Source organism: Hypanus sabinus, chromosome 18 (assembly GCF_030144855.1).
Source record: "Hypanus sabinus isolate sHypSab1 chromosome 18, sHypSab1.hap1, whole genome shotgun sequence".
NCBI lineage: Eukaryota > Metazoa > Chordata > Chondrichthyes > Myliobatiformes > Dasyatidae > Hypanus > Hypanus sabinus.
In genome coordinates, this window is record NC_082723.1 from 21,359,845 (window position 1) to 21,373,594 (window position 13,750).

The 13,750-nt window shown below is 39.6% G+C and overlaps 1 protein-coding gene across 7 annotated transcripts in view; it reads left to right on the forward strand.

The window, feature by feature from the left end:
* The window catches only part of LOC132407402 (disabled homolog 2-interacting protein-like), a 605,300-nt gene that overhangs the window by 482,896 nt on the left and 108,654 nt on the right, over positions 1 to 13,750 (forward strand). For all 7 annotated transcript variants that reach the window (XM_059993828.1, XM_059993832.1, XM_059993831.1 and 4 more), the window contains one exon: positions 7,655 to 7,753. In XM_059993828.1, coding sequence (XP_059849811.1) covers positions 7,655 to 7,753 — 99 coding nt within the window. The remainder of the gene's footprint in view (positions 1 to 7,654; positions 7,754 to 13,750) is intronic.

The window sequence follows — 13,750 nt, forward strand, 5'->3', positions numbered from 1 at the left end:
TTGTGTATGTGTTGCTTTGGATTTCCAGCATCTCCTGATTTTCTCAAGCTTGGAATCTTTAATGGTTTCATTGTGAAGTGGCTGCAAGCCATCAGGTGTAATTTTCCAGTACTTCCCACTTTGAAACGTGACACATAAAAATCCAACAGCTAGCAAAATTGACTTACAACCAAATTCAAAAGTGCGTTTTCATGGAAGGCTGATTTCTAATTACTGCTTAGCTGTTAATCTCTCACTTTTTACTGCTGCGCAGTTTTGTTAACCATTCAGCCTCATAAAGGACTTCCCAAACTTCCCAGGTGTTTTTTCTTCAGTAACAAATATCAAGCATAATTCAGATATGGAAATAAAGCTGCAGGACAAGTATTACTGGATAGAAATTTAATATATTCATGCAAGTTTCTAGCTGCATTATTACAAATGCTTTTCAGTAAACTCCTCCACTAAAGTCTGTCTGTCTGTCTGTCTCGGTGCCATATCCGATGCGGACGTTGGTGACCATGGTTTTTCATACAGATCTATTTGTGTATGTATTAACCATGGCTGTACCAGGGATAAAATACAAGGAGTAGCTTCCCCTTGCTTGTTTCCGATGCAGTGTCTTTACGAGACGGGTGACCCTGACTATTGTCCTATTAAAAAGATCTTCTGCTCAGCGTCTGAGAAGCAGGAACCATTGATTGTGTTACTCACAACTTGTCTTCTGCTTCATCCACCACCTGCATTCTGTAGCTTCACTGTTACCCAAGTAGGGAGGCTAATAGGTGATACACCTTGCCTAAGGGTGACCTGAAGGTAGCTGTGGTTAATAGTAACCTCATTACCCAAGCAAATGCTCCACAGCCGGATGTAGTTTCTCCTGAAACCCAGGAGCCCCATTGAAAAATCAGCAGATAAAGCTTTTTTAAACAATATTGAATGTTCTTCCACTGACATCAGAATCAATCAATTACAGGCCTGTATCTTTAGCTATTGCCAAGCTGTTATAAGAAGTTCCTGGATGGAATACCAGCTTATGAAAAGTGAATTGTTACGTAGCCTGTACATTGTAGAGCTGGGGTTCTCCGCCTGGAGTCTATGGACCCCTTGGCTAATGGCAGAGGTCCATGCCTTAATAAAGGTTGGGAACCCTCAAATGTAGAGGATGGCAGATAGAATACTTGCATGTATTACAAAAGGCCTGGACTGTAATGATGAGGAACAGCTTCTTGGGAGATTGGTTCAAAGTAAATTTTATTATAGAGTACATATCTGTCACCAGATACAAACCTGAGATTAATTTTTTCTGCGGGCATGCTCAGCAAATCTATAGAATTATATCCTTGTATTTGTGAGAAAAATAAAGAGCAAACAAATGAAGCATTTTAATGAGATAGTTTTTCTTTTATTACCATATTCATCAGTTTTCAGAATTTTCTATAGAAATTGCTATCTATAATATCAACCTATCAACATTGGATATAGAAATTCATTCCTCATTTAACTAATCTTCTTGAATTGATCATGGAATTAGATCTTCTGAATTCAATAAAGCTACCTGGCTTTTGGTGACCAAGGCTAATTTGATACTCAGATCCAACATTTGGATCAATGTAATGTTTGCAGTAAATTCTATTTGCTAAAAAAGATTATATTAGATTACTGCAGGATTAACAAAATGGACAGGATCTCCCATACCTTTTCCTGGAAAGAAGATCAATTTGCCTAGACAGCAGAGGTAAAACTAAAGGAATATCATTAAAACTGGGTGTATACCGAGAGTGTCAAATTAGCCTTGGTCACCGAAATTCAGGTAGCTTTATTGAATTCAAGAGATCGAATTCCATAATCAGTTCAAGAAGATTAGTTAAATGAGGAATGAATTTACCTAGACAGCAGAGGTGAAACTAAAGGAATATCATTAAAAGTGGGTGTGAAACGAGAGTGCACACATTCTATAACAGGATCAATAAAAGAGCAACCAGAAGACAACAAACTGTGCAAATGCAAATATAAACAAATCACAATAAATAATGAGAACATGAGATAAAGAGTCCTTAAAGTGAGATCATTAGTTGTGGGAGCATCTCAATGGATGGCAAGTGAGTGTAGTTATCCCCTTTTGTTCAAGAGCCTGATGGTTGTGGGCATAGTAATTGTTCCTCAACCTGGTGGTACGAGTCCTGAGGTGCTTGTACCTTCTATCTGATGGCAACAGCATGCTGTTGAGAATGTAAATGGACTTACTGCATATGGTTTTGGTCTTGGTTAGGGAGAAATAGTGTTGATTTTGAGGCCATTTTGAGAAGGCTCGACAGATCGATTTTTGGAATAAATTGTTGGTTTGTCCATGGGGAAAGCAGAATGAACCGGTGAGAAGAACTTAGGAAAGTTTAAAATTACACAGGTTGAGGAGATGGAATATCATTAAGAAGGTTAAGGTATTTAGGGAAATGTTAAATAAAACAAATTTTGGAGTTATAAAGAGTAAAGCACCTAAAGCAGGGCAAAGTGTCGGAGGGATGATAAATCTATGCTATTGCTGTGATCTTTTGGAGAAGAGATGGGTGAAATAATTGAATGTGGCTGTGAAGCAGTGGGGCAAGGGTTACTGTTAACCAGTCAGAGTTTGTATACGTTCAGGTTTAGACACTTCTGAAGTTGAGATTAGGTAATAGGATTATTTACTGTGGATCTATTCTGTCACTGAGGTAATGTGCAAATTAAGGGTTTGTGTGACTGGGATTGTAAGTTAACAGTCAAAGTGCAAGTTCTGCTACATCAATTTTAGCACACTTTATTGCTCAAGGTGTTTATTGATTGAATTCCAACTTACACAGAATTAGATTTAAAATATTTGAGAATTGTATATCATAAGGGAATTTATGAGTCCTGTCAAATATAGAAATACATCTCGGCTTTAAGTTTGAAAATCACCTGCCTATTACATCCACCTGGTGCCCATTATCCTTTGTTTTTGTCCTTGGTCCACAGTCCTCTTGGATTCCTTCTTCTCTAGCCCTTTGCCTTTTCTACATATCGCCTCCCAGCTTCTTACATCAATCCCCCTCCCCCACCCACTTGACTTCACCTATCACTTTCTAGCTTGTCCTCGTTCCTCTACCACCCCCTCCCCATAAATTTATTCTGATATCTTCCCTCTTTCCAGTCCTGAAGAAGGGTCTCGACCTGAATCATTGACTGTTTATTAATCTCCATTGATGCTGTCTGAACTGCTGAGTTCCTCCAGAATATTGTCTGTATGTTGCCCTGGATTTCCAGCATCTGCAGAATCTCTTGTGTTTTAAGTTTGACAAGTCTAGTTGCTAAAAGGAAGAAATTTAAGTAAGTCCCTAGAAGTCCAAGATGCAGTTTTTCATTTTACTAACCATATTCTGGTGCATCAGGTCCTGATGATAGCTCATCCAGCTATATGCAAAAACTCTTTGATACATCTAGACTTACGAAGGGATGGGCAACCCTGCCTACAGGTTCGTGACCTCCTCTTCACAAGTGTGCACATTCTCAGTACACACCCATTTTTAATGACATTCCTTTAGTTTTACCTCTGCTGTCCAGGTAAATTGATCTCCTTTCCAGGAAAAGGTATGGGAGATCTTGACCATTTTGTTAATCCTGAGAATTTTAATATAATCTTTTTTAGCAAATAGAATTTTCTGTAAACATTGTATTGATCCAGGTGTTGGATCTGAGTATCAAATTAGCCTTGGTCACCAAAATTCAGGTAGCTTTATTGAATTCAAAAGACCAAATTCCATAATCAATTCAAGAAGATTAGTTAAATGAGGAATGAATTTCTATATCCAATGCTGATACGTTGACATTATAGATAGAAATTTCTATAGAAAATTCTGAAAACTGATGAATATGCTAATAAAAGAAAAACTATCTCATTAAAATGCTTAATTTTCTTGCTCTTTATCTTTCTCACAAATACAAGGATATAATTCTCATTTGAAATGTATAATTTTTTATGCCTTATATTCCCTCAATGACAGGCATTTCATTTTTCAGAGAGAGAGGGCAGACCGGCCTCTTAAGCTTTCCTCAGCTGGCAATAATGCCGCTTCTCTGTAGGGCAGATCTAAATGCTTTTCTGTCCTTGTGCTATTAGATAACTTACCCTTTATTACTTGAAGCAGTAGTGGACCCACTGAAGGAATACCACCTGTGGTATAGAGTTGACGTGAATAGGCTGTTTCCATAGAGAGTAGGGGAGATTCAAACAAGAGGACATGATGTGAGAGTTAGGGGGCAGAAGTTCAAGGGAAACACGAGGGGGTATTTCTTTACTCAGAGAGTGATAGCTGTGTGGAATGAGCTTCCTGTAGAAGTAGTAGAGGCCAATTCAGTTGTGTCATTTAAGGTAAAATTGGATAGGTATATGGACAGGAAAGGAGTGGAGGGTTATGGGCTGAGTGCGGGTAGGTGGGACTAGGTGAGATTAAGAGTTCGGCACGGACTAGGAGGGCCTAGATGGCCTGTTCCCGTGCTGTGATTGTTATATGGTTAAATGGTGTAGATTTAAGTGTCAGGCACCAGCCTGTAGTTGGGAGAACAGCCATGGGGTCATCAGTGCACCAACATAGAACTGTGCATCCACATTTTTATTTTGGAGAAATGGAAATGTCACCAGGTTTCCAATCTGCTTATAGGCATGTGAAAAAGTAAGGATCTTCTGTGTTAGTCAGCAGCTAATGGGAAGAACTTATTAAATTAATTTCTGTTAATAAAATCAAACAACCTAATTGCAATATTGCATCAATTATTTGTGTTTAGTAGATGTGTATTTCCAGTGTTGGAATACATCATATTTTACTTTAAAAAACAGAATACAACATAGTTCTACAACCATTTATTCATTTATGCAGATATTTAATACACTGCCTCACCTCTTTGTTGGAACTTGGCTTGGACCTGTACCAGCTGCATACTAAAACACGCAAAGCTTCAAAACATTCTTTTTCCTACATATGGTAGACTGAACATCAATGGAAAGGAAACTTTAAATCGTGGTTTATTTAAAATATATGCACACATAATTTGTACCAGATTTGGATCATTTCTTTAGATTATCTGCTATTCTAGGTTATATGAAATCAATTAATGTGGAACTTCTATATAAATCAGTTAATGCTCCAGCCTGTTGCTGCAATGAATTATTGATGTTTCTTTTTCTGCTCTCCATTAACGTAGCTTCTTACAAATTATTATTCTACTCTTGGGTCCCTTCATATCCATTTGCTTGACAGAAGACAAGGGTAAAGTGAGAAAGTCTTGTATACAACACACACAAAATGCTGGAGGAACTCAGCAAGTCAGGCAGCATCTATGGAAGGGAATATACGTTTTGGGCTGAGAGCCTTCATCAGGACAGGAAAGGGAGGAGGCAGAAGCCAGAATAAGTGGTTGGGAGAGGGGAAGGAGGGCAAGCTGCTAGGTGAGACTGAGTGGGTGGGGAAGTGGTGATAAAATAAGAAGCTGGAAGGAGGATAGGCTGAATGGTAAAGGGCTGAAGAAGAAGGAATCTAATAGGAGAGAACAGTGGGCCAGGGAAGAAAGGGAAGCAAGAGGGGAACTAGAGGGAGGTGATGAGGAGAAGAGGAAGGATGAGAGAGTAATCCCAATCAGGTTTGATATCACCAGTATATGTTGAGAAATGTGTTGTCTTTGCAGCAGCAATACATTGTAATACATACTACTAGAAAAAAAGTATTACAAATGTATCTATGTATTGTAGTGCAAATATAGAGATAAAAAGTAGTGTGGTAATGTTCATGGGTTCAATGTCCATTCAGAAATTGGATGGCAGACGGAAGGAAGCTGTTCCTGAATTGTTGGGTGTGTGCCTTCAGGCTCCTGTACCTCCTTCCCTGATGGTAGAAATAACCTGGGTAGAATGGGAAGTGGGAAAATGCCCCATATACTGTACACTTCATCCCTTGACTCAGGGTGAATTGAGTCCCTATGATCGATTCACCAGTCAAGAACTAAACCAGTCCTTATTTTTAAAAACTGCCTTCATTGGTTGTTGTACAATATTATTGAAGTGGGTAATACTGAGGATCTACTGATGAACTAGCAGTCGTGCAGTAAGGTTACTTGTTTGATATTGTTAAGTTTCTCAGTAGTAAGAGTGGATGAGTTCAACAGAAATAATGAATTGCATTAATACTTGCTAATATTCAAATCTCATAAATCAATCCTATGTTCCTACTCTCTCATTAACAGAAGAAAAACATGTAAAACAGCCTGGGGCTGACCTTAATTTCTTGCTTACACTCTTTCGTTCAGTCCTGATTATGCTCCTCAGACCATTTTTATGCATAGCCTATTATGGTAATACATTATGATATTCTGTGCGATTTAATAAGCATCCCAGATTGCACATTATTTCTCCCGCTGATGGGAGTGGGTTAATTGCATTCACAGATAGAATTTACATTCAACTGAATGTTCTCTTATTGATGAGGTGACTGTGTTTAAAAATAATAAAACAAAGGCCAGGGTACAGCAAAGCCATCATTTTCCTCCAGTGATCCTTTGGATGAGTCATATCATCCTTTAGTTGTCAAGAAGGAATGAGGTCTGATGCTGCTCATGCCAAGGATTTAAGCAGTGCTGGCACAGAAGACTTATTGTTCACTATTTTCAACATGTTGCCCAGATCTACTATTCCACATATTCACTATGCATCAGCCACAATGTTACTGATTGGCATTCAAAAGGGGACCATGCACTCAAGTTCCATATCTATACATTTTCAGGATCTCAGCAGGACTGATGAGAATCTAAAAATGAATTTTACTCGTTTTAATTTAAAATGAAGGAAGACCCATTAATCAACTTGACATGTTTAATTACAGGAAGCCATTGTTTTAAACTATTTCATTTCTGTAAAAGATTCCTCACACTGGAATTGCATTCACTCCTTTGCTGTCATTTTAAACCATGCAGTTTTATCTGCCCAAAGCAACTATTGCTCATTACAAAACACTGGCGCTGTCTGCTTCTTCGGTACTGTCATCCAAAGGTTTTGCTGCTTGGGGTATGGCTTTACCTTGAGTACTTGTGCCTCCAAGTAAACACTAATCATCTCTAATCATTAGTTTATGTCTTCGGGCATCTTGACTGAGTACAATTTTATCCTTGGCCAATTCTACATGTTCAGCAGGTATTCCTGAAGAAGGTACGAAGGCTTATATGATTCTCTGGACAGTTCTGACGTCCATCTGTAGCATTCCACATGAAATCAGGAATGAAAAAAGCTGCAGAGGGTTGTTGACTCAGCTGGCTCTAGTCTCTCCACCACTGAGGACATATTCAAAAGGGATGCTTCAAGTAGGGGCCTGGATTATGAATGACCCTCACCATCCAGGACATGTCCTCTTCTCATTACTACTACTGGGGAGGAGGTACAGGAGCCTGTACACTATGTCAGTAATAATAAACCTGATTCTGTTCAGCTCCAGAAATAATTCTGAAATCCTAATCTGCAGGTCACAGAGGTATGGGATACTGGCTGTTTTTTATTACTTCTAAATGAAGTTATTTTTTAACTGATAGGAACATATTGATTGGATTTGTGCAAAACATGAATTTTTAAAGAAAATATTGCATTAAGTCATATGCAATTAATTTATCTTTACTGCAGGTGACAACTTCAACAGGCAGCAAATGTTTCTCGTGCCGTTCAGTTGCAGAAAGAGATAAGTGGATGGAAAATCTCAGGCGAGCAGTACAGCCAAATAAGGTAAAAGAATGGACATGAAGTTGCTGTCTTTTAGAGCTGTTTTTAATATGAAATAGTATCTAATTTTGATCCATACATAGAACAGTGTTTCAGGTTATTGTTGTTTAAACTGAGTTCTGCATTTCCATGGAAACAATCATGAATATATACAGTGGATTCCAGTTAATTGGGACTAGTACGTTTTGGGTCAATTAAACAGCTGCCACAGTTAGCAGAAGTTATCAATGAAGCAATTCATCCAGTGTACCCTGACATGTTCTTTAGATTAACTGTACACAATCAAAGTCAGAACAGATAGTGGACTGCCTTCAAACAGTGCTTTCAGTGTTAGCAAATTCCAAACCTTCGATTTTGTCGTAACATTCAAGATGATTGGCGATACCTTCAAGTTCTTCGTAGTTCCTAACTTGTTGAAGTAGTGAAATCATTTCATTTTCACTCTTGGCTGTTTCTGGCATCTCCATGCCTGAATGTTTGAAACCGCAGTGAGCGAAACAGTTTTGAATTGCCTTACTGTTTATTACTTGCCAACTATCAGTGACAAAAATCACTGCTTTTTGAACACAAACACACAAATTATGCTATTTAAAAACTTTGCTATAAGCATGGTGTAGTGACTAATAGCCACACGACGTGCATGTCACTGAAGCTAGTTAGAAAATGTTCAGCAACCGTCTCCTGTCCCAATTAAGCAGAATAGCAACCCAAATAAACGAAGGAAATCCCAGCTATTTTCTATCTTTATTTTTGTTCAAGACTTCTCCCATATAAGTGGCTGCCCAGATTAACCAATGGCCCAATTACCTGGAATCCACTGTAGTTGGTGATAGCAGTTATCTTCAGCATGCTTGTGGTTCTCACTGGTTACCTGTTTTATAAAAACATTGAAAACCTACAGCACAATACAGTCCCTTTGGTCCACAAAGTTGTGCCGAACATGTACCAACCTTAGAAATTACTAGGCTTACCTATAACCCTCTATTTTCCTAAGTTCCATGTACCTATCCAAAAGTCTCTTAAAAGACCCTTTCGTATCCGCCTCCACCACCATTGTCGGCAGCCCATTCCACGCACTCACCACTCTCTGAGTAAATTAACTACCCCTGACATCTCCTCTGTATCTGCTCCCCAACACCTTAAACCTGTGCCCTCTTGTGGCAGCCATTTCAGCCCTGGGGAAAAAGCCTCTGACTATCCACACCATCAATGCCTCTGATCATCTTATACACCTCTATCAGGTCATCTCTCATCTTCCGTCGCTCCAAGGAGAAAAGGCCAAGATCACTCAACCTGTTCTCATAAGGCATGCTCCCCAATCCAGGCAACATCTTTGTAAATCTCATCTGCACCCTCTCTATGGCTTCCACATTATTCCTTTAGTGAGGCGACCAGAACTGAGCACAGTACTCCAAGTGGGGTCTGACCAGGTGCCTATATAGCTGCAACATTACCTCTCGGCTCCTAAGTTCAATTCCACGATTGATGAAGGCCAATACACCGTACGCCTTCTTAACCACAGAGTCAACCTGTGCAGCTGATTTGAGCGTCCTATGCACTTGGACCCCAAGATCCCTCTGATCCTCCACACTGCCAAGGGTCTTACCATTAATTCTATATTCTGCCATCATATTTGACCTACCAAAATGAGCCACTTCACACTTATCTGGGTTGAACTCCATCTGCCACTTCTCAGCCCAGTTTTTGCATCTCATCAATGTCCCACTATAACCTCTGACAGCCCTCCACACTATCCACAACAGTGTTTTATGTCCTACCTGCTGTCCATATTCATACTTTCTCCCATGAAGAACTGTGAATAAGAAGTGAATGTCACTGTTGGCCACCAAGATCCAGCAAACCCCGAGACTGACATCAAAATGTCTCCAGGGCAAGGATGGCAGCAAACATAAGTAGTCATGATTCCCTTTAAAGTCACAAAGTCAATTTTGTAGAAGATATCTGCTCCCCACATTGTGCTATTTAACAGAACTTTCCACAAAACTCGTGCATTTCTTTTGCCATAAAACAGTATTGTGAATGTTCGACTGGGGGTATTATTTATTTCTGGCGATGATGATTCCATTCCAAGTTCAGGAGGTAGAATGTAGTTTTTTGTGCCTTAGTGGAATGTGATGCCAGAAGGAAGTGGAATGGTTTTGCACCTTATGGCTGGACTGTGCTCAGAAGTCAGGTTAGGACCTGACTATTGTGTTAGAGAAACGTGAAAAGAGAACAGCATTCATTGGAAGTATAAAGTAAAAATAGATGGTATGCACATTCTCTTTCTGCCAATTTATGCTGATGTGTTTGCTTGAAAGCAACTTAATGACACAACAAGAGCAAATTGACTATACATCTGAACATATTGAGGTGAGGTAAAAATATGATCTGTTCTGCAGCCTACTAAACACAAACAGGACTGGGGTATTGACTAAGCATAAAAGAAATCAGCAGTTAAGTAGTTTATGGTTTGATTTCAAAAATTGTTTGAATTGTGCATTGATTTCCAATTGCATTGTGTACAACATTATTTGTATGTCCTGAAAATGATTCCGAGCATAACTTCCATGCCCTTTATGTGTTTCATTCCATATTTAGCTTGAATTGTAAATATGGAATTGTATTTAGAGTGCTATCATTAATGTAGTAGCAATGTTCTCCTATGTGAACAATTGAAGTTTTAATATTGCAATTGGTCTACATTTCAGGTCAAATCAAGTTTATTGATGTTTACGTAACTATATACGTGTATACACTCAATTAAGACAACTTTTCTCCAGATCAGGGTGTAAAACACTGTAGAACACACAATAACTTTGGAAAGTAAGGATAAAATCTACAGATGAATTACACATAAATTAAAAAGTAAAGTGCATAAATTAGATAATGTAGGGTACAGAATGTGACACTTCAAATGGGATGCGACAGGGAGCTCAGGAGGCTAATGGCCTGAGGGAAGAAACTGTTTCCCATCCTAGTTTTTATGCATCAGAGTATCCTGGTAGAAAGTCAAAGAAGATGCTGGATTAATAGGTGGGCTCCTCGATGATACTAATGTACTAAGGACCCTGCATATGCAGTGCTCCTGATAAATGCCCCCAATGGATGGAAGGGAGAACCCTATGATTCTGTCAGCTGTTCTCAAAGTCCTTTGCAGAGACTTCCAATACAATGCTTGGCTATTCCCATATCAGATGGAGATGCAGCTTGTCAGGACACTCTCAATGGTGCTTCTATATAATTCAGTTGATGGTAGTGGCGGGGGTGGGTGGGGGGAATCTCATTTGCCTCAACCTCCTTAGGAAATGAAGGTGCTCCTCTGCCGTCTTGTTCAGGGAAATGATATTGAAGGACCCAGGGAGGTCATCTGTAATGCGAGCTCAGGAAATTGATGCACATAACTCACTCTGTGATGGCGCCATGTACTCGCAGAGTACTCCACTTCCTGTCTACTCCAACTCATCATCACTGTTGATAAGTCCAACCACTGTGGTGTCATCCTCAAACTTGGTGACACGGTTTGAGCTGAATCCTGTGACACAGTCATGTGCCAGCAGCGTGAGCAGCAGAGGGCTCAGCACACAGCCTTGGGGAGCACCAGTGCTCAGCGTAATGGGACTAGAGACATTACTTGTGGCAGTCTGTATAAGATTTCCCTCAAACAAGGCATGTGTACTTAACAGCACATCATCTACTGCACTAGACCCTGAAACAAATTTTATTTGCAGTTGGGAGTTAACAGATCTATCAGAAAATGATTTAAATTAGATGCTGTAATTCTCTTTGTCATTCTTCTTCAAGAGTTTTGTTATAATTTATTTTAATCCCCTTGAGCTTCAGCAATGTAAAGCAGATTCTAAATAAATGCTGGCCCACTGCCAAAGAGCTCCATAATTTGAATAATTTCCTGAGATCTTATTATGTAGAACAAACCTGGACTGCAGCAGAAAGTGAAGGAGTTTCGTCGAGGTTGAACATAATCAGGTGCTCAGCATGTTAAAAGGTGCAAAGTAATTGGACCATTCCTGTAGAGCTATTTCTCCCTCGGTCCCTCCCTCCCCAATCTGAGACACATCTCCTACCTTGCAACCAAGGATCAGCAGTGATAAATCTGGCTATAAGCTTGTACAAAAGCTATCACATAGCCTGTAGTTTTTCCTGCCCGTTGTTAAAATGGCAGTTTTGAGGAAATAAATAATTATACATGGCTTAAGATCTTTATGGAAATAGTTTATGAAATTACCCTAATTTAAATGTTTGGCTTCCCTGTAGAGTCTTGCACACACATTTGCACGTCAAAGAACTCAGCTCCAATACCAAATATCAAAGGGTAGTCATTTTGTAGTTATTAGATATGTTTATTTTTCTAAATGATGCCATTCTTCATTTAGTAACTGGAGGGCCAAGTACTGACAAAGGCACAACAGTTACAGATCAGATCTCACTTTAAATACCTTAGCCAATACCATACTCTATACCATCTCAATTCGTCACTATCTGCCTGTACCAGTGTTTAGCAAAATATCCTTAATCCTAATTTAGTAACTCCAACCATCCACTTCTGGATGAGACTCCTGAAATTATGCCATTCATATGCAATATCCTTTTGGACCATCGTAGGGGGTATTAGACCACATGGTTTTAACCATCTTGAGCATCCCAGGGAAACCAGCTCTTCAAAGTCGAGACTGAATTAGTATCCCAATAAAATAAGTCCATACCTGTTTGTTAGACCTGTGCATCTCCCCACGCCTATCCCTCTCTGATCCAATATGGATGTTGCAATATTCACCAAGCTTGGCAAATAGCTTGCCAGCATTCCAAAACCAGTTGAGGTGACATCCTCAGCGTGCAGTTGTTGGTGTTTCTCTCTGGGAGTGCTTGCGTTTATATAGACAACCCGTTTGCTTGACTTGGTCCTGATTGGCTCCCCCTTCAGTTGACCTTTGAATTCTATTGGCTCTCATTTCCTTGGCTTCTATAGGGGCTCATAGATGGCATCTATTTTGATATGTTTGTTTACATAATTATCAGAAGAGAACCGCGCATCTAAAAACTCTCATGCCTGCTTCGGTATGGAGTCATAATTCACTGTCGCTGATGTTGGTATGTGAAGACAGGGGAGGATACCACTTTAAGTGGGATACCACAGAGGTTCCGACACAGGCAAACACAAAGTAGGCATGAGAATTTTTTAAAAAATGGTTCTCTTCTGATAACTCCATAAGTAAACGTATCAAAATAGACACCATCTAAAATCACTAAGAGCCAAAGAAACATGAGCCAACAGAATTCAGATGTCAACTGAAGGGGTAGCCAATCAGGACCGAGTCAAGCAAATGGGTTGTCTATGTGAACACGAGCAATCCCAGAGAGAAACACCAATGACTGCGCACTGAGGATGTCACCTCGACAGGTGACGAAACGTCTGCAAGCTAATCGCCAAGCTAGGCAAACACTTCAACTTCCAACGCCTCAATCCGAGCCACCGACATCCACCAGCATCCTAAATATGGACAGTCCCTGGGTTTCGTAGGGGTTCCTTTCCTGAGAACTGTCTGTTAGTTGGTTTCTCCGTGAGTCACGGAGTCATACAGAACAGAAATGGGCCTTTCTGCCCAGCTGCTTCACGCCATCCAAGATTCTCATCCTATCTAAAGGGTTCATATCCCTCTAAATTGTTCCTAGTCAGGTATCTATCCAAATGCCTTTTAAGTATTGTTAATGTACTTACTTCAACCACTTTAGAAGCATCCACTTACGACAGTTTCATATCACTCTACCTGCTGTCATTCCATTGAATATTCACCATAACACTACCCTAATTAAACTAGACTGTATCCAATGTTAATGAATATCTTGAAACATATTATTATTATTGCTAACTTGAAAAATGGCTTCAAAAATATGCATGGGGGAATTAATACTGATTTCCATAAATCTTGTCACTCAACCTGGTGAGCTCCTGTACTTTGCTTCCACCCTTCTGATTTAACA